This window comes from Salvelinus namaycush, chromosome 2 (genome assembly GCF_016432855.1).
Source record: "Salvelinus namaycush isolate Seneca chromosome 2, SaNama_1.0, whole genome shotgun sequence".
Taxonomy (NCBI): Eukaryota; Metazoa; Chordata; class Actinopteri; order Salmoniformes; family Salmonidae; genus Salvelinus; species Salvelinus namaycush.
In genome coordinates, this window is record NC_052308.1 from 221,696 (window position 1) to 243,909 (window position 22,214).

At 39.9% G+C, this 22,214-nt stretch overlaps 1 protein-coding gene across 2 annotated transcripts in view; it reads left to right on the top strand.

The window, feature by feature from the left end:
• The window catches only part of LOC120057678 (mitogen-activated protein kinase 14A-like), a 44,609-nt gene that overhangs the window by 13,762 nt on the left and 8,633 nt on the right, over nt 1-22,214 (top strand). The window contains exons 3-8 of one of the 2 annotated variants that reach the window (XM_039006199.1): nt 7,321-7,379; nt 7,935-8,046; nt 8,215-8,244; nt 8,576-8,623; nt 9,265-9,379; nt 17,048-17,119. In XM_039006199.1, the coding sequence (XP_038862127.1) occupies nt 7,321-7,379; nt 7,935-8,046; nt 8,215-8,244; nt 8,576-8,623; nt 9,265-9,379; nt 17,048-17,119 (436 nt within the window). The remainder of the gene's footprint in view (nt 1-7,320; nt 7,380-7,934; nt 8,047-8,214; nt 8,245-8,575; nt 8,624-9,264; nt 9,380-17,047; nt 17,120-22,214) is intronic. The other variant, XM_039006200.1, reaches the window with a different exon arrangement.

The following is a 22,214-nucleotide window of genomic DNA, read 5'->3' on the forward strand; positions in this document are numbered from 1 at the left end:
CTAACCCTAACCCTAAAACTAACCGTAGCTCCTAACCCTAACTCTTAATGTAATTCTAACACTAATTTTAACCTTAACCCTAAACCCCCTAGAAATAGCATTTGACCTCTGGGGACTAACAAAATGTCCCCAGTTGGTCACATTTTTGTTTGTTTACTATTCTAGTGGGGACTTTCGGTCCCCACAAGAATAGTTAAACACGTCCACACACACAGCAAACATTAGCTTCACATCTCCAACTCAATCATCAAGTTTGCTGTCGACACAACATTAGTAGGCCATATTACCAACAACGACAAGACAGCCTACAGGGAGGAGGTGAGGGCCCTGGCAAAGTGGTGCCAGGAAAATAACCTCTCCCTCAATGTCAACAAAACGAAGGAGCTGATCGTGGACTAAGGGAGACAACAGAGAGAGCACGCCATCATCCACATCTACGGAGCCGCAGTGTAGAGGGTCAAAAGTTTCAAGTTCCTCTGTGTGCACATCACTGAGGACCTGAAATGTTCCCTCCACACTGACAGTGTGGTGAAGAACAGCGCCTCTACAACCCCAGGAGGCTAAAGAGGTTTGGCTTGGCCTCTAAGACCATCACAAACTTCTAGAGATCCACCATTGAGAGTATCCTGTCGGGCTGTTTCACCGCCTGGTACGGCAATTGCACCGCCTGCAACCGCAGGGCCATCCAGAAGGTGGTGCGGTCAGCCCAACACATCACCGGGGACACACTGCTTGCCCTCCAGGACATCTACAGCACCCAATGTCACAGGAAGGCCAAGAAGATCATCAAGGACCTCAGCCTCTCGAGCCACAGCTTGTTCATCCCGCTACCATCTAGAAGGTGGAGACAGTACAGGTGCATCAAAGCTGGGACAGAAAGATTGATTAACAGCTTCTATCTCAAGGCCATCAGACGGTTAAACACTCCCCTCTAGCCGACTACCACACAGTACCCTGCCCTGAATCTTAGTCACTGTTACTAGCCGGCTACCAACCGGTACTCTACCCTGAACCTTAGTCACTGTTACTAGCCGGATACCACCCGGTACTCTACCCTGCACCTTAGTCACTGTTACTAGCCGGCTACCACCCGGTTACTCTACCCTGCACCTTAGTCACTGTCACTAGCCGGCTACCACCCGGTACTCTACCCTGCACCTTAGTCACTGTTACTAGCCGGCTACCACCCGGTTACTCAAACCTGCACCGTAGTCACTGTTACTAGCCGTCTACCACCCGGTTACTCAAACCTGCACCTTAGTCACTGTTACTAGCCGGCTACCACCCGGTTACTCAAACCTGCACCTTAGTCACTGTTACTAGCCGGCTACCACCCGGTTACTCTACCCTGCACCTTAGTCACTGTTACTAGCCGGCTACCACCCGGTTACTCTACCCTGCACCTTAGTCACTGTTATTAACCGGCTACCACCCGGTTACTCTACCCTGCACCTTAGTCACTGTTACTAGCCGGCTACCAACCGGTACTCTACCCTGAACCTTAGTCACTGTTACTAGCCGGCTACCACCCGGTTACTCTACCCTGCACCTTAGTCACTGTTACTAGCCGGCTACCACCCGGTTACTCAAACCTGCACCGTAGTCACTGTTACTAGCCGGCTACCACCCGGTTACTCAAACCTGCACCTTAGTCACTGTTACTAGCCGGCTACCACCCGGTTACTCTACCCTGCACCTTAGTAACTGTTACTAGCCGGCTACCACCCGGTTACTCTACCCTGCACCTTAGTCACTGTTATTAACCGGCTACCACCCGGTTACTCTACCCTGCACCTTAGAGGCTGCTGCCCTATGTACATAGACATGGAACACTGGTCACTTAAATACTGTTGACATACTGTTTTACCCATTTCACATATATATATACTGTATTCTAGTCAAGGCTCTACCTATATAACTACTGCTGTACACACCTTTTCTATTCATATACTTTTTATTTATTTATATATATATATATATATATATATATATATATATATATATATATATACACACACACACAGTGCATTCACAAAGTATTCAGACCCCTTGACTTTTTCCACATTTCGTTACATTACAGCCTGATTGTAGAATGGATTAAATCGTTTTTATCCCTCATCAATCTACACACAATACCCCAGAATGAAATATACATTTACATAAGTATTCAGACCCTTTATTTTAGTACTTTGTTGAAGCACCTTTGGCAGCGATTACAGCCTTGAGTCTTCTTGGGTATGACGCTACAAGCTTGGCACACCTGTATTTGGGGAGTTTCTCTCATTTTTCTCTGCAGATTCTCTCAAGCGCTGTCGGGTTGGATGGGGAGCCTTGCTGCCAAGCTACTTTCAGGTCTCCAGAGATATTTGATCGGGTTAAAGTCCGGGCTCTGGCTGGGCCAGTCGAGGAGATTCGGAGACTTGTCCCGAAGCCTCTCCTGCATTTTTCTTGGCTGTGTGCTTAGGGTTGTTGTCCTGTTGGAAGGTGAACCTTCACCCCAGTCTAAGGTCCTGAGCACTCTGGAGCAGGTTTTCATCAAGGATCTCTCTGTACTTTGCTCCGTTCATCTTTCCCTCAATCCTGACTAGTCTCCCAGTCCCTGCTGCTGAAAAACATCCCCACAGCCACAGCATGATGCTGCCACCACCATGCTTCACCATAGGGATGGTGCCAGCTTTCCTCCAGACATGACACTTGGCATTCAGGCGAAAGAGTTTAATCTTGGTTTCATCAGACCAGAGAATATTGTTTCTTATGGTCTGAGAGTCTTTAGGTGCCTTTTGGCAAACTCCAAGCGGGCTGTCCTGTGCCTTTTACTGAAGAGTGGTTTCTGTCTGCCCACTCTATCATAAAGGCCTGATTGGTGGATTCGTCGACCGGACTGCAAGAGGGTGAAGAGTGATTCATCACTCCAGAGAATGCGTTTCCACTTCTCCAGAGTCCACTGGCAGTGAGCGTTTACCCCACTCCAGCCGACGCTTGGCATTGTGCATGGTGATCTTAGGCTTTTGTGTGACTGCTCAGCCATGGAAACCCATTTCATGATGTTCCCGACAAACAGTTCTTGTGCTGACGTTGCTTCCAGATGCAGTTTGAAAGTCACTGAGCTCTTCCATAAGGCCATTCTAATGCCAATTTTTGTCTATGGAGATTGTATGGTTGTGTGCTTGATTTTATACACCTGTCAGCAAAGGTTGTGGCTGAAATATCTGTATCCACTCATTTGAAGGGGTGTCCACATACTGTTTTATATTCCTGACATTTCGTTCTGTTGTGTGTATTGCTAGGTGTTACTGCACTGTTGGAGCTAGAAACGCAAGCATTTCGCTGTACCTACGATAACATTTGATTGGATTTTCTGCCTTGTGAAGAGAGAAGAACGGGGGTGTAGGCTGTTCCAAAGCTTTGAGAACAACCGCTTTGAGATCCTGTTTTCCCCTGAAGGGTTTTAGCAATTGAAAGAAGACCACATGTTTGTTTTGTGTCAGTGTCAATGGCCATTTCCGAATCGGTCGATTTAGTCGACTGGTCGATAGGCTGTTGGTCGACCAACATTCGACAAGCAGTCTAAATTATACAGTACCAGTCAAAAGTTTGGACACACCTACTCATTCAAGGGTTTTTATTTATTTTTACTATTTCTACATTGTAGAATAATAGTGAAGACATCAAAACTATGAAATAACGGGCCTCCCGGGTGGCGCAGTGGTCTAGGGCACTGCGATGCAGTGCTAGCTGCGCCACCAGAGTCTCTGGGTTCGCGCCCAGGCTCTGTCGCAGCCGGCCGCGACCGGGAGGTCCGTGGGGCGACGCACAATTGGCCTAGCGTCGTCCGGGTTAGGGAGGGTTTGGCCGGTAGGGATATCCTTGTCTCATCGCGCTCCAGCGACTCCTGTGGCGGGCTGGGCGCAGTGCGCCCTAACCAAGGGGGCCAGGGGTACACGGTGTTTCCTCCGACACATTGGTGCGGCTGGCTTCCGGGTTGGAGGCGCGCTGTGTTAAGAAGCAGTGCGGCTTGGTTGGGTTGTGCTTCGGAGGACGCGTGGCTTTCGACCTTCGTCTCTCCCGAGCCCGTACGGGAGTTGTAGCGATGAGACAAGATAGTAATTACTAGCGATTGGATACCACGAAAATTGGGGAGAAAATGGGAGAAAAAAATTAAAATGAAATAACACATATGGAATCAGGTAGTAACCAAAAAAGTGTTAAACAAATCTAAATATATTTGAGATTCTTCAAAGTAGCCACCCTTTGCCTTGACAGCTTTGCACTCTCTTGGCATTCTCTCAACCAGCTTCATGAGGTAGTCACCTGGAATGCATTTCAATTAACAAGGTGGGCCTTGTTAAAGTTCATTTGTGGAACTTCTTTCCTTCTTAATGCGTTTTAGCCAATCAGTTGTATTGTGAAAAAAAAGAAAAAGAAAAAATAAGCTGTTTGTAATCAGGTAAAATTCTAATTCTAATTCTAATCAGGTCTTAACACAGCCTCAGAAGCCTCCTGTGAGAGTGGAACATTTCCTAGCGACAAATCGTCCTTGTAGTGTTCTGCCGTGAAGTCTTGGAGACCCAAAAACATCTTGGCTGCTGATATAATGATGTCCAGCTTCCTGGTCTTCTTAGACACTTGTGCTGTGGCTTTAAATGACATCAAATCCACTTTCTTCACAACGACTGTATCCAGATCACCCGATTGACTTAAAACACTACCAACTGGTTTCAATGGATCCATCTCCATATCTTCAACACTGTTGCCTCTTCCCCCTTCAACTCTCTTCACCGCCTCCACATAGGAGATCCGCTGCACAGCCCTGATTCTTGACACCTCGATCTCCTTCACCCTAACACGGCACTCAAGGAAGTCCCCACCACAGTTACAACAGTTTCCATTCACAGATTCTTCAATATCATACTTCTCCCATCTGCAAACATTTTGACACGTGACCGAATCATTTACAATTTCCACACTGTAATGGTTTGGACCCAAATGCAGTGTATCGACAGGCTTTTCTCCTGCCTTCCATTTACCATACGGGTCAGGTGACGTGCACTGACCACTCCTGGGATTTTGTGACTAAGGTACCAATCATCTATATCCAACGAGACTCCAGCAGGCACCTTGCTCCGAAGATCAATACATGTTACTTCTGACGTGGACAATTTATCCAGATCCAGTACACGCTTCTTCTGTTCTTCATCAACACAATTAACCAAAACAAGGCTGCTTCTAGTCACCTCGATTTAAAATCCACTTTTCCCACTGCTTTCTTCATAGTCCTCGATATTACAAATGGATTTCCCAAAGGAATGTCCTTGTCCAAAAAAACGCACTATGTACTAAGCAACAAACATCAACCTACTACTCACCCATACTGAGAATGCATCATCTAATGTGGAATTACTTTGTTTCCCGCCATTCCTCCATTTTGCTACAGCTGGTCCCATTCTGTGATTATCAGCTGATTTATTAGCTGTTGTCAAATACACGTAGATCAGAAAAGACTCATCTTTTCCTCAATAGCATGCAGCTATGAGTATGACATCCTGGCATTTTAAATCATACTACAGTTTAGAAAATAGAAAACATTCTATTTTCGCATAACCAATCAGCCTACTCTTCAAATCAAGCTTTATTTGTCACATGCGCCAAACACAGCAAGTGTAGACTTTACCGTGAAATGCTTACTTACGAGCCCTTAGCCAACAGTGCAGTTCAAGAAGAGTTAAGAAAATATTTACCAAGTAGACTAAAATACAAAGTAATAATAAAAAGTAATAATAAAAAGTAACACAATAAGAATAACAATAACCAGGCTATATACAGGGGGCACTGGTACCGAGTCAGTGTGCAGGGGTACAGGCTAGTTGAGGTAATTTGTACATGTAGGTGGGGGTGAAGTGGCCATGCATCGATAATAAACAGCAAGTAGCAGCAGTGTACTAAAGGGGGGGGGGGGGGTCAATGGGTCAATGTAAATTGTCTGGTGGCAATTGTATTAATTGTTCAGCAGTCATATGGCTTGGGGGTAGGAGCTGTTGAGGAGCCTTTTGGTCCTAGACTTGGCGTTCCGGTACCACTTGCCATGCGGTTTTAGTGAAAACAGTCTATAACTTTGGTGACTGGAGTCTCTGACAATTTTATGGGCTTTCCTCTGACACCGCCTAGTATATAGGTCCTGGATGGCAGGGAACTTGGCCCCAGTAATGTACTGGCCCGTTCGCACCACCCTCTTGTAGCGCCTTAGACAGATGCCGAGCAGTTGCCATACCAGGCAGTGATGCAACCGGTCAGGATGCTCTCGATGGTGCAGCTGTAGAACCTTTTGAGGATCTGGAGACACAGGCCAAATCTTTTCAGTCTCCTGAGGGGGAAAAGGTTTTGTCGTGCCCTCTTCACGACTGTCCTCTTCACGACTATAATGGTATGTTTGGACCATGATAGTTCGCTGGTGATGTGGACACCAAAGAACTTGAAACTCTCTCCGCTCCACTACAGCCCCGTCGATGTTAATGGGGGCCTGTTCGGCCTGCCTTTTCCTGTAGTCCACGATCAGCTTCTTTGTCTTGCTCACTTTGAGAGGTTGTTGTCCTGGCACCACACTTCTCCGACCTCCTCCCTATATGCCGTCTCATCTTTGTCGGTGATCAGGCCTACCACTGTTGTGTTGTCAGCAAACTTAATGATGGTGTTGGAGTCGTGTTTGGCCACGCAGTCGTGGGTGAACAGGGAATAAAGGAGGGGACTAAGTACACACCCCTGAGGGGCCCCATTTGTTAAGGATCAGCGTGGCAGACGTGTTGTTGCCTACTCTTACCACCTGGGGGCGGCCTGCCAGGAAGTCCAGGATCCAGTTACAGAGGGAGGTGTTTAGTCCCAGGGTCCTTAGCGTAGTGATGAGCTTCATGGGCACTATGGTGTTGAACGCTGAGCTGTAGTCAATGAACAGTATTCTCACATAGGTGTTCCTTTTGTCCAGGTGGGAAAGGGCAGTGTGGAGTGCGACTGAGATTGCGTCATCTGTGGATCTGTTGGGGAGGTATGCGAATTGGAGTGGGTCTAGGGTGTCCGGGAGGATGCTGTTGATGTGAGCCATGACCAGCCTATCAAAGCACCTATCAAAGCACTTAATAATTTAGGCAGGTTACCTTCGCTTCCTTGGGCACAGGGACTATGGTGGTCTGCTTGAAATTTAGAACGCAAGTACGGTTATTCAGACACGGCCAATATTTTTTTTCTGTTGTGTGACCTTTATCTCTAGTGTGAGTCTTGTCTGTTGTGTGTAGAATGTTGTGTAACCTTTTGACCTTTGCTCTCTGTTAGGTGATTGGTCTGTTGGATGTGTTCACGCCTGCCACCAGCCTAGAGGAATTCAATGACGTGTGAGTAACCGCTTTCTTTGTCTCTTTCTCTTTCCTCCACTTCTATCCCCCCCTCTCTCTGGCAGTTCATATAGCTCTTGGAGTTTAAATTGCCTAGCAGAACGCATGCGCAGATGCACACACGCACACGCACGCACGCATGTGTGATATGATGGTTTATTTAATCAAACCAATTTCTGCAGATCTTTATTTCATATGGTTTGTTGTGTGGTTCATCTCACTAAGGAACAGGCAGGATTACCACGTGCACACATTATTCCTTATTTCCATGGTAACAACCATTCCACTTTCTCCATGGCTGCCAGTGTGTGTGCAGAATACTGACGCAATATCCTTCACTTCACACACACACACACACACACACACACACACACACACATCTCTCCCTGGTTCACCCTAAAGGATATGTAAAGCTTTTAGCAGTGTTTATGGCTTGAAATTCGTAGTGCTGGCAGAGGAGACATACTCTCTCTCTTTCATACTCTCTCTTGTTGTGTTGCCATGGTGACAACCTGTCTTCCTCTTTTTTTTTTCTTTTTTTTTTTTGATTGGCAGGTACCTTGTGACCCACCTGATGGGGGCGGACCTCAACAACATAGTGAAGTGTCAGAAGCTGACAGACGACCATGTGCAATTCCTCATATACCAGATCCTCAGGGGACTCAAGGTAGGTGTTTCTCGCTGTCTGCCTCTGTCTGTCTGTCTGTCTGTCTGTCTGTCTGTCTGTCTGTCTGTCTGTCTGTCTGTCTGTCTGTCTGCATGCGTTTTTCCATAGCTGCAGCAGGTAAAGGTTCCGTAGGTATGCAGTGTTCTTAATTGTTGTTCTGTTTTGCAGTATATCCATTCAGCAGACATCATCCACAGAGTAAGTTACATCATATTTACATTTCATGTTTAAATCAAGATGCTTGCATGGGGTGGAGGATGGGAATATTACTCAATACCTTCCTTATTCTCCCCTACCTCCCTCTCTCTCTCCATCTCCCTCCCTCTCTCTCTCCATCTCCCTCCCTCTCTCTCTCCATCTCCTCCGACTCTCTCCATCTCCTCCGTCCCTCTCTCTCTCCATCTCATCCGTCCCTCTCTCTCTTTTCCCTCCATCTCCTCCCTCCCTCTCTCTCTTCTCTCTTCTCCCTCCCTCCATCTCTTTCTTCTCCCTCCATCTCTCTCTTCTCCCTCCTTCCCTCTCTCCACAGGATCTGAAGCCCAGTAATCTGGCAGTGAATGAGGACTGTGAGCTCAAGGTAAAAAAAAAAAAATACTATTGGCCTACTGTACCCTCCTTAGTGCCTATAGATCTGCTATCTTAATCTGATCAATCTGTTGTAGTGTATTAAAGGTTTAAAAAGGCTTCTAAAGTTTGTAAATTCCACTTTAAAATGTCAGACTTGATTTACCCTAACGAAAAATGTATCAACCCCTACAACAATGTCCATTAATTATAATCCACATAATAATTCACATTTCCTGTTGCTGCAGTATTATCTTGGTGCTGTGAGAAGCAGGGTCAAATTAAGATATAGCATCTGCTCTGATCAGCTCCTCCTCTCCATCTAGAAAGCAATATGTTACTGTAGTTGTCTTTTAAAAAAAATGTATATGTAAACACCTGACAGTCGCCAACATTCAGATCAGCAACATAAAACATGTAATAACACAATTTGTACCAGCAGTTATAGTTCTTGTTGGATAGTACTGTTTACAGTACTGTGTGTTCATTATTATTAGAGTGGCTTTAATACACTCCACCCACACACGAGGTTAGAAGCGAAGGATTTAATCTGCTGTGGAGTTTGTTTATAGCTAACCCTATCTTCACATACACCCACGCATATACCACACACACACACACACACACACCCCTATCTCTTAATTTATCCGTCAGATCCTGGACTTTGGTTTGGCGCGACACACTGATGATGAGATGACGGGTTATGTAGCGACCAGGTGGTACCGCGCCCCAGAGATCATGCTGAACTGGATGCATTACAACATGACAGGTAATGATATACTATAACTATCAATACAACATGACAGGTAATGATATACTATAACTATCACTACTACATGACAGGTAATGATATACTATAACTATCACTACAACATGACAGGTAATGATATACTATAACTATCAATACAACATGACAGGTAATGATATACTATAACTATCAATACTACATGACAGGTAATGATATACTATAACTATCACTACTACATGACAGGTAATGATATACTATAACTATCACTACAACATGACAGGTAATGATATACTATAACTATCAATACAACATGACAGGTAATGATATACTATAACTATCACTACTACATGACAGGTAATGATATACTATAACTATCACTACTACATGACAGGTAATGATATACTATAACTATCAATACAACATGACAGGTAATGATATACTATAACTATCACTACTACATGACAGGTAATGATATACTATAACTACTACATGACAGGTAATGATATACTATAACTATCAATACAACATGACAGGTAATGATATACTATAACTATCAATACAACATGACAGGTAATGATATACTATAACTATCACTACTACATGACAGGTAATGATATACTATAACTATCACTACTACATGACAGGTAATGATATACTATAACTATCAATACAACATGACAGGTAATGATATACTATAACTATCACTACTACATGACAGGTAATGATATACTATAACTACTACATGACAGGTAATGATGTACTATAACTACTACATGACAGGTAATGATGTACTATAACTATCAATACAACATGACAGGTAATGATATACTATAACTATCACTACTACATGACAGGTAATGATGTACTATAACTATCAATACAACATGACAGGTAATGATATACTATAACTATCACTACTACATGACAGGTAATGATGTACTATAACTACTACATGACAGGTAATGATATACTATAACTATCAATACAACATGACAGGTAATGATATACTATAACTATCACTACTACATGACAGGTAATGATATACTATAACTACTACATGACAGGTAATGATATACTATAACTATCACTACTACATGACATGTAATGATATACTATAACTACTACATGACAGGTAATGATATACTATAACTATCACTACTACATGACATGTAATGATATACTATAACTACTACATAACAGGTAATGATATACTATAACTATCAATACTACATGACAGGTAATGATATACTATAACTATCATTACAACATGACAGGTAATGATATACTATAACTATCAATACTACATGACAGGTAATGATATACTATAACTATCAATACTACATGACAGGTAATGATATACTATAACTATCAATACTACATGACAGGTAATGATATACTATAACTATCACTACTACATGACAGGTAATGATATACTATAACTATCACTACAACATGACAGGTAATGATATACTATAACTATCACTACTACATGACAGGTAATGATATACTATAACTATCAATACTACATGACAGGTAATGATATACTATAACTATCACTACTACATGACAGGTAATGATATACTATAACTATCACTACAACATGACAGGTAATGATATACTATAACTATCACTACTACATGACAGGTAATGATATACTATAACTATCACTACTACATGACAGGTAATGATATACTATAACTATCAATACAACATGACAGGTAATGATATACTATAACTATCACTACTACATGACAGGTAATGATATACTATAACTACTACATGACAGGTAATGATGTACTATAACTACTACATGACAGGTAATGATGTACTATAACTATCAATACAACATGACAGGTAATGATATACTATAACTATCACTACTACATGACAGGTAATGATGTACTATAACTATCAATACAACATGACAGGTAATGATATACTATAACTATCACTACTACATGACAGGTAATGATGTACTATAACTACTACATGACAGGTAATGATATACTATAACTATCAATACAACATGACAGGTAATGATATACTATAACTATCACTACTACATGACAGGTAATGATATACTATAACTACTACATGACAGGTAATGATATACTATAACTATCACTACTACATGACATGTAATGATATACTATAACTACTACATGACAGGTAATGATATACTATAACTATCACTACTACATGACATGTAATGATATACTATAACTACTACATAACAGGTAATGATATACTATAACTATCAATACTACATGACAGGTAATGATATACTATAACTATCATTACAACATGACAGGTAATGATATACTATAACTATCAATACTACATGACAGGTAATGATATACTATAACTATCAATACTACATGACAGGTAATGATATACTATAACTATCAATACTACATGACAGGTAATGATATACTATAACTATCACTACTACATGACAGGTAATGATATACTATAACTATCACTACAACATGACAGGTAATGATATACTATAACTATCACTACTACATGACAGGTAATGATATACTATAACTATCACTACTACATGACAGGTAATGATATAATAACTATCACTACTACATGACAGGTAATGATATACTATAACTATCAATACTACATGACAGGTAATGATATACTATAACTACTACATAACAGGTAATGATATACTATAACTATCACTACTACATGACAGGTAATGATATACTATAACTATCACTACTACATGACATGTAATGATATACTATAACTATCACTACAACATGACAGGTAATGATATACTATAACTATCACTACTACATGACAGGTAATGATATAGTATTACTATCAATACTACATGACAGGTAATGATATACTATAACTATCACTACAACATGACAGGTAATGATATACTATAACTATCAATACTACATGACAGGTAATGATATACTATAACTATCACTACTACATGACAGGTAATGATATACTATAACTATCACTACTACATGACAGGTAATGATATACTATAACTATCAATACTACATGACAGGTAATGATATACTATAACTATCACTACTACATGACAGGTAATGATATACTATAACTACTACATGACAGGTAATGATATACTATAACTATCACTACTACATGACAGGTAATGATATACTATAACTATCAATACTACATGACAGGTAATGATATACTATAACTATCAATACTACATGACAGGTAATGATACACTATAACTATCACTACTACATGACAGGTAATGATATACTATAACTATCAATACTACATGACAGGTAATGATATACTATAACTATCACTACTACATGACAGGTAATGATATACTATAACTATCAATACTACATGACAGGTAATGATATACTATAACTATCAATACTACATGACAGGTAATGATATACTATAACTATCACTACAACATGACAGGTAATGATATACTATAACTATCAATACTGCATGACAGGTAATGATATACTATAACTATCAATACTGCATGACAGGTAATGATATACTATAACTATCAATACTACATGACAGGTAATGATATACTATAACTATCACTACTACATGACAGGTAATGATATACTATAACTATCACTACTACATGACAGGTAATGATATACTATAACTATCACTACTACATGACATGTAATGATATACTATAACTACTACATGACAGGTAATGATATACTATAACTATCACATGACATGTAATGATATACTATAACTACTACATAACAGGTAATGATATACTATAACTATCACTACTACATGACAGGTAATGATATACTATAACTATCAATACTACATGACAGGTAATGATATACTATAACTATCACTACTACATGACAGGTAATGATATACTATAACTATCACTACTACATGACAGGTAATGATATACTATAACTATCAATACTACATGACAGGTAATGATATACTATAACTATCACTACTACATTACAGGTAATGATATACTATAACTATCACTACTACATGACAGGTAATGATATACTATAACTATCAATACTACATGACAGGTAATGATATACTATAACTACTACATGACAGGTAATGATATACTATAACTATCACTACTACATGACAGGTAATGATATACTATAACTATCAATACTACATGACAGGTAATGATATACTATAACTATCAATACTACATGACAGGTAATGATATACTATAACTATCACTACTACATGACAGGTAATGATATACTATAACTATCACTACTACATGACAGGTAATGATATACTATAACTATCACTACTACATGACAGGTAATGATATACTATAACTATCACTACTACATGACAGGTAATGATATACTATAACTATCACTACTACATGACAGGTAATGATATACTATAACTATCACTACTACATGACAGGTAATGATATACTATAACTATCACTACTACATGACAGGTAATGATATACTATAACTATCACTACTACATGACAGGTAATGATATACTATAACTATCACTACTACATGACAGGTAATGATATACTATAACTATCAATACTACATGACAGGTAATGATATACTATAACTATCACTACTACATGACAGGTAATGATATACTATAACTATCACTACTACATGACAGGTAATGATATACTATAACTATCAATACTACATGACAGGTAATGATATACTATAACTAGCAATACTACATGACAGGTAATGATATACTATAACTAGCACTACTACATGACAGGTAATGATATACTATAACTAGCACTACTACATGACAGGTAATGATATACTATAACTATCACTACTACATGACAGGTAATGATATACTATAACTATCAATACTACATGACAGGTAATGATATACTATAACTATCACTACTACATGACAGGTAATGATATACTATAACTATCACTACTACATGACAGGTAATGATATACTATAACTATCACTACTACATGACATGTAATGATATACTATAACTATCAATACTACATGACAGGTAATGATATACTATAACTATCAATACTACATGACAGGTAATGATATACTATAACTATCACTACTACATGACAGGTAATGATATACTATAACTATCACTACTACATGACAGGTAATGATAAACTATAACTATCAATACTACATGACAGGTAATGATATACTATAACTATCACTACTACGTGACAGGTAATGATATACTATAACTATCACTACTACGTGACAGGTAATGATATACTATAACTATCACTACTACATGACATGTAATGATATACTATAACTACTACATGACAGGTAATGATATACTATAACTATCACTACTACATGACATGTAATGATATACTATAACTACTACATAACAGGTAATGATATACTATAACTATCACTACTACATGACAGGTAATGATATACTATAACTATCAATACTACATGACAGGTAATGATATACTATAACTATCAATACTACATGACAGGTAATGATATACTATAACTATCAATACTACATGACAGGTAATGATATACTATAACTATCACTACTACATGACAGGTAATGATATACTATAACTATCACTACTACATGACAGGTAATGATATACTATAACTATCACTACTACATGACAGGTAATGATATACTATAACTATCACTACTACATGACAGGTAATGATATACTATAACTATCACTACTACATGACAGGTAATGATATACTATAACTATCACTACTACATGACAGGTAATGATATACTATAACTATCACTACTACATGACATGTAATGATATACTATAACTATCACTACTACATGACATGTAATGATATACTATAACTACTACATGACAGGTAATGATATACTATAACTATCAATACTACATGACAGGTAATGATATACTATAACTATCAATACTACATGACAGGTAATGATATACTATAACTATCACTACTACATGACAGGTAATGATATACTATAACTATCACTACTACATGACAGGTAATGATATACTATAACTATCACTACTACATGACAGGTAATGATATACTATAACTATCAATACTACATGACAGGTAATGATATACTATAACTATCACTACTACATGACAGGTAATGATATACTATAACTATCACTACTACATGACAGGTAATGATATACTATAACTATCAATACTACATGACAGGTAATGATATACTATAACTATCAATACTACATGACAGGTAATGATATACTATAACTATCACTACTACATGACAGGTAATGATATACTATAACTATCACTACTACATGACAGGTAATGATATACTATAACTATCACTACTACATGACATGTAATGATATACTATAACTATCAATACTACATGACAGGTAATGATATACTATAACTATCAATACTACATGACAGGTAATGATATACTATAACTATCACTACTACATGACAGGTAATGATATACTATAACTATCACTACTACATGACAGGTAATGATATACTATAACTATCACTACTACATGACCGGTAATGATATACTATAACTATCACTACTACATGACAGGTAATGATATACTATAACTACTACATGACAGGTAATGATGTACTATAACTACTACATGACAGGTAATGATATACTATAACTACTACATGACAGGTAATGATGTACTATAACTATCACTACTACATGACAGGTAATGATATACTATAACTATCAATACCACATGACAGGTAATGATATACTATAACTATCACTACTACATGACAGGTAATGATATACTATAACTACTACATGACAGGTAATGATGTACTATAACTATCACTACTACATGACAGGTAATGATATACTATAACTATCAATACCACATGACAGGTAATGATATACTATAACTATCACTACTACATGACAGGTAATGATAAACTATAACTATCACTACTACATGACAGGTAATGATAAACTATAACTATCACTACTACATGACAGGTAAGGATATACTATAACTATCACTACTACATGACAGGTAATGATATACTATAACTATCACTACTACATGACAGGTAATGATATACTATAACTATCACTACTACATGACAGGTAATGATATACTATAACTATCAATACCACATGACAGGTAATGATATACTATAACTATCACTACTACATGACAGGTAATGATATACTATAACTATCACTACAACATGACAGGTAATGATATACTATAACTATCACTACTACATGACAGGTAATGATATACTATAACTATCAATACTACATGACAGGTAATGATATACTATAACTATCAATACTACATGACAGGTAATGATATACTATAACTATCAATACTACATGACAGGTAATGATATACTATAACTATCACTACTACATGACAGGTAATGATATACTATAACTATCACTACTACATGACAGGTAATGATATACTATAACTATCACTACTACATGACATGTAATGATATACTATAACTATCACTACTACATGACAGGTAATGATATACTATAACTATCAATACCACATGACAGGTAATGATATACTATAACTATCACTACTACATGACACATACAACACACACCTGGTACATACTCATCTAGTACACACACACACACACACACACACACACACACACACACACACAAAAGAAAAGCGACAACTACATGAATGGATGGTAACATTGTTTTTGCTGTTGTAGTGGACATCTGGTCAGTAGGCTGCATCATGGCAGAGCTGCTTACTGGACGGACGTTATTCCCCGGCACCGACCGTATCCTTTCACTGTCATCATGGTGACGGAGAAAAGTTTTAATGGACAAATTCAATATTGACCCCTATCCCCTACATCAAGGGTGGGTAATATACAGATCTTGCCCGCGAGCCCAATCAATATGGCCCGCGGGAGGTTTGATTGTTTTGTTTATTTGGGAAATTATTATTTTGGGTAAAATAAAAACATTTTGGGCATCGCAGTGCTAGAGGTGTCACTACAGACCCGGGTTCGAACCGGGGCTATATCACAACCGGCCGTGATCGGGAGCCCCATAGGGCGGCGCACAATTGTCCCAGCGTTGGAGGGTTTGGCCGGGGGGGGGGGGGGGTTACTTGGCTCATCGCTCTCTAGCGACTCCTTGTGGTGGGCCGGGCGCCTGCAGGCTGACCACTGGTCGTCAGTTGAATGGTTTTCCCCCGACACATTGGTGCGGCTGGCTTCCGGGTTTGGCGGGTCATGTTTTGGAGGACGCATGACTCGATCTTCGCCTCCCGAGACCATTGGGAAGTTGCAACGATGAAACAAGATCGAAAAAGGGGGTAAAAAAATATATATAGAGAAAAAATATATAACTTCAGCCCACTCTTGAACATCTAAAACTATATAGGAAGTATTTGTACATTTTAATTAATGGGCCTATACATATATATACATGTTTATGGGCCTACAGTTTATGGGCCTACAAAATTACTGGCACCCCTGACTGGCAATGCACAAACAATACTTAAAAAATATAAACAATATAATTTATAGAGAAACTCAAAATACCAACATGTGAGAAATACTGTACTTTATTAATGTTTCTATGGAACCAACCAAAATCATTTATTGATTTAATTAAAAATCAATGTCCTCAAAATCAAGGTTTCACAATTAATGACACCCTTAAAGATGATTGTAAATAACATCTACCAAAATTAAACCAGGAAGTCTTAAGGAACTATATTGAGCCATTACATCACTTCCTGTTTTACTAGGGTATAAAAATGAGGTAACACACATGCAATATCCCTTTGTCAACACCATGAAGAAAACAAAAGAACTGGCAGTTGAAAAGGGACAGATGGTCGTAGACGTTCATAAATCTGGTCATGGATACAAGAAGATCCACAAAGGATTGAATATACAACTGAGCACTGTCAGGGGAATTATTAAAACATGCAAAAGATATGGAACAGTTGAAAACCTCACGGGTAGAGGACGCAAATGCATTTTGCCCCCCAGGATAGGGAGGAGGATGGTGAGTCAGGCAACAAAATCCCCAAGAATCACTGAAAGAATTGCAGGCCTTGGTGGCGTCAAGAAGCACCATCAGACGCTACCTTCACAACCACAGGCTCTTTGGAAACCCCTTTCTGACCCCAAGACACAGGCGCAGGCACTTGGAGTTTGCCAAACGTCATTTAAATTATGACTGGAAGAAGGTGCTCTGGTCAGATGAGACCAAAATGTAACGTTTTGGTCAGATACAGCATCGGCATGATTGGCGTCGAAACAACAGAGATGCATACAAGGAGAGGCATCTCATACCCACGGTGAAATATGGTGGTGGGTCAGTGATGTTTTGGGGCTGTTTTAATTCCAGGGGTCCAGGGGCACTGGTTAAGATTGATAGCATAATGAATTCCACCAAGTATCAGGCAATGTTGGCTGACAATCTGGTTGCCTCTGCCAGAAGGCTGGGACTTGGCCGTAGGTGGACTTTCCAACAAGACAATGACCCGAAACATACTTCAAGATCCACTCGTCAATGGTTCTGTGACAACAAAATCAATGTTCTGCCATGGCCATCTCAGTCGCAAACCCAAGAATGTGAAGGATCTTGAAAGGATCTGCATAGAGGAATGGTCCAAAATCCCTCCAAATGTGTTCCTTAACCTTGTCAAACATTACAGGAAAAGACTCCATGCTGTTATCCTTGCCAGAGGTGATGGCACTAAGTACTAAATGAGGAGTGCCAACAATTATGAAACCTTGATTTTGGTGAAATGTATTTTGTATTAAATAATTGTATGATTTTGGTTGGTTCCATTGAAACATGAATAAAGTACAGTATTTCTCACATGTTGGTATTTTGAGTTTATCTCTATAATGATATTGTTTATATTTGTTTAAGTATTGTTTTTGCATTGCCAGTCAGGGGTGCCAGTAATTTTGGAGCCCCTTGTATACATACATACATTTACATTTTAGTGGGCCTATAAACTCAACTCAAAAAGAAACGTCCTCTCACTGTCAACTGCGTTTATTTTCATCAAACTTAACATGTGTAAATATTTGTATGAACATAAGATTCAACAACTGAAACATAAACTGAACAAGTTCCATAGACATGACTAACAAAAATGGAATAATGTGTCCCTGAACAAAGGGGGGGTGGGAGGAATGGCCCTAGCCCTCACCCTCCGATCCAACAGGTCCCAGACGTGCTCAATGGGATTGAGATCGGGGTTCTTCGCTGGCCATGGCAGAACACTGACATTCCTGTCTTGTAGGAAATCACGCACAGAACGAGCAGTATAGCTGGTGGCATTGTCATGCTGGAGGGTCATGTCAGGATGAGCCTGCAGGAAGGGTACCACATGAGGAAGGAGGATGTCTTCCCTGTAACGCACAGCGTTGAGATTGCCTGCAATGACAACAAGCTCAGTCCGATGATGCTGTGACACACCGCCCCAGACCATGATGGACCCTCCTCCTCTAAATCAATCCCGCTCCAGAGTACAGGCTTCGGTGTAACGCTCATTCCTTCGACAATAAACGAGAATCCGACCATCACCCCTGGTGAGACAAAACTGCCACTTGTCAGTGAAGAGCACTTTTTGCCAGTCCTGTCTGGTCCAGCGACGGTGGGTTTGTGCCCATAGGTGACGTTGTTGCCGGTGATGTCTGGTGAGGACCTGCCTTACAACGGGCCTACAAGCCCTCAGTCCAGCCTCTCTCAGCCTATTGCGGACAGTCTGAGCACTGATGGAGGGATTGTGCGTTCCTGGTGTAACTCTGGCAGTTGTTGTTGCTGCCATCCTATACCTGTCCCGCAGGTGTGATGTTCGGATGTACCGATCCTGTGCAGTTATTGTTACACATGGTCTGCCACAGCGAGGATGATCAGCAGTCCTTCCTGTCTCCCTGTAGAGCGGTCTTAGGCGTCTCACAGTACAGACATTGCAATGTATTGCCCTGGCTACATTTGCAGTCCTCATGCCTCCTTGCAGCATGCCTAAGGCACGTTCACCCAGATGAGCAGGGACCCTGGGCATCTTTATTTTGGTGTTTCTCCGAGTCAGTAGAAAGGCCTCTTTACTGTCCTAAGTTTACATAACTGTGACCTTAATTGCTGCCCGTCTGTAAGTTGTTAGTGTCTTAACGACCGTTCCACAGGTGCATTAATTCTTTAAGGTCCATTGAACAAGCATGGGAAACAGTGTTTAAACCCTTTACAATGAAGATCTGTGAAGTTATTTGGATTTTTACAAATTATCTTTGAAAGACAGGGTCCTGAAAAGGGACGAGTTTGCATACATACACATTTTAATGGGCCTATACATACATACTGTATATATATTTTTTAAAGTTTTGAAAACTGTCCTCAAGTCTTATCCAACTTTTCTTTCTCTTCCCCCCTCTTTCCATTCATACATCCCATCCCTCATTTTCCCTTTTATGTTGGTGTGGTATAGACTGATGTTGGTGTGGTATAGACTTTGATGTTGGTGTGGTATAGACGTTGACGTTGGTGTGGTATAGACTGATGTTGATGTGGTATAGACTTTGATGTTGGTGTGGTATAGACGTTGACGTTGGTGTGGTATAGACTGATGTTGGTGGGGTATAGACTGATGTTGGTGGGGTATAGACTGATGTTGGTGGGGTATAGACTGATGTTGGTGGGGTATAGACTGATGTTGGTGGGGTATAGACTGATGTTGGTGGGGTATAGACGTTGGTGTGGTATAGACGTTGGTGTGGTATAGACTGATGTTGGTGTGGTATAGACGTTGGTGTGGTATAGACTGATGTTGGTGTGGTATAGAAGTTAGTGTGGTATAGATGTTGATGTTGGTGTGGTATAGACTGATGTTGGTGTGGTATAGACGTTGGTGTGGTATAGACTGATGTTGGTGTGGTATAGACGTTAGTGTGGTATAGATGTTGATGTTGGTGTTGTCGTTAGTGTGGTGTTGACGTTAGTGTGGTATAGACGTTGACGTTGGTGTGATGTTGACGTTGGTGTGATGTTGACGTTGGTGTGGTGTTGACGTTGGTGTGGTGTTGACGTTGATGTTGGTGTGGTATTGACGTTGGTGTGGTGTTGGTGTGGTATAGACATTGGTGTTGGTGTGGTGTTGACATTGGTGTGGTATGGTATAGACCTTGACGTTGGTGTGGTATAGACGTTGGTGTTGGTGTGGTGTTGACGTTGGTGTGGTGTTGACGTTAGTGTGGTGTTGGTGTGGTATAGACCTTGATGTTGGTGTGGTATAGACATTGGTGTTGGTGTGGTGTTGACGTTGGTGTGGTATGGTATAGACCTTGATGTTGGTGTGGTATTGACGTTGGTGTGGTGTGGTATAGACCTTGATGTTGGTGTGGTATAGACGTTGATCAGTTGAAGCTTATAATTATCCCATGGCAACCCTGGAACCTGAGCTCTTTATGAAAATCTGAGTGTTCTGCCACGTTCTGTTCCGCTTTGGCTGCGTTTGGGTTGCCATGGGAGGTTGCCACGCCCACGCCCGCTTGCCTGCGTTTGGGTTGTACCTCTGCGTTACTATGACAACCTCCTAAACTACTATACTTTCTTCCTGTCCTGCCCTTATATAGCCACTCACTGTAACTCTAACTCAACACCACAGCTCCCTGTATATGTCCAGCTCCCAGATACATGGGCTGCTCTGTCAATATTCTTGTATTCTTAAAGCCAATATTTAAGGTAACCAATTAGCAACTAAAAACTTCCATAGTGTGTCTATTAAGAGAAGCAAAGACAACCATCTAGTTCAGTTTCCCAACTCTGGTCTTCCAGTACCCCCAACAGTACACATTTGTATTGTATCCCTGGACAAACACACCCCATTCAACTCGTTGAGGG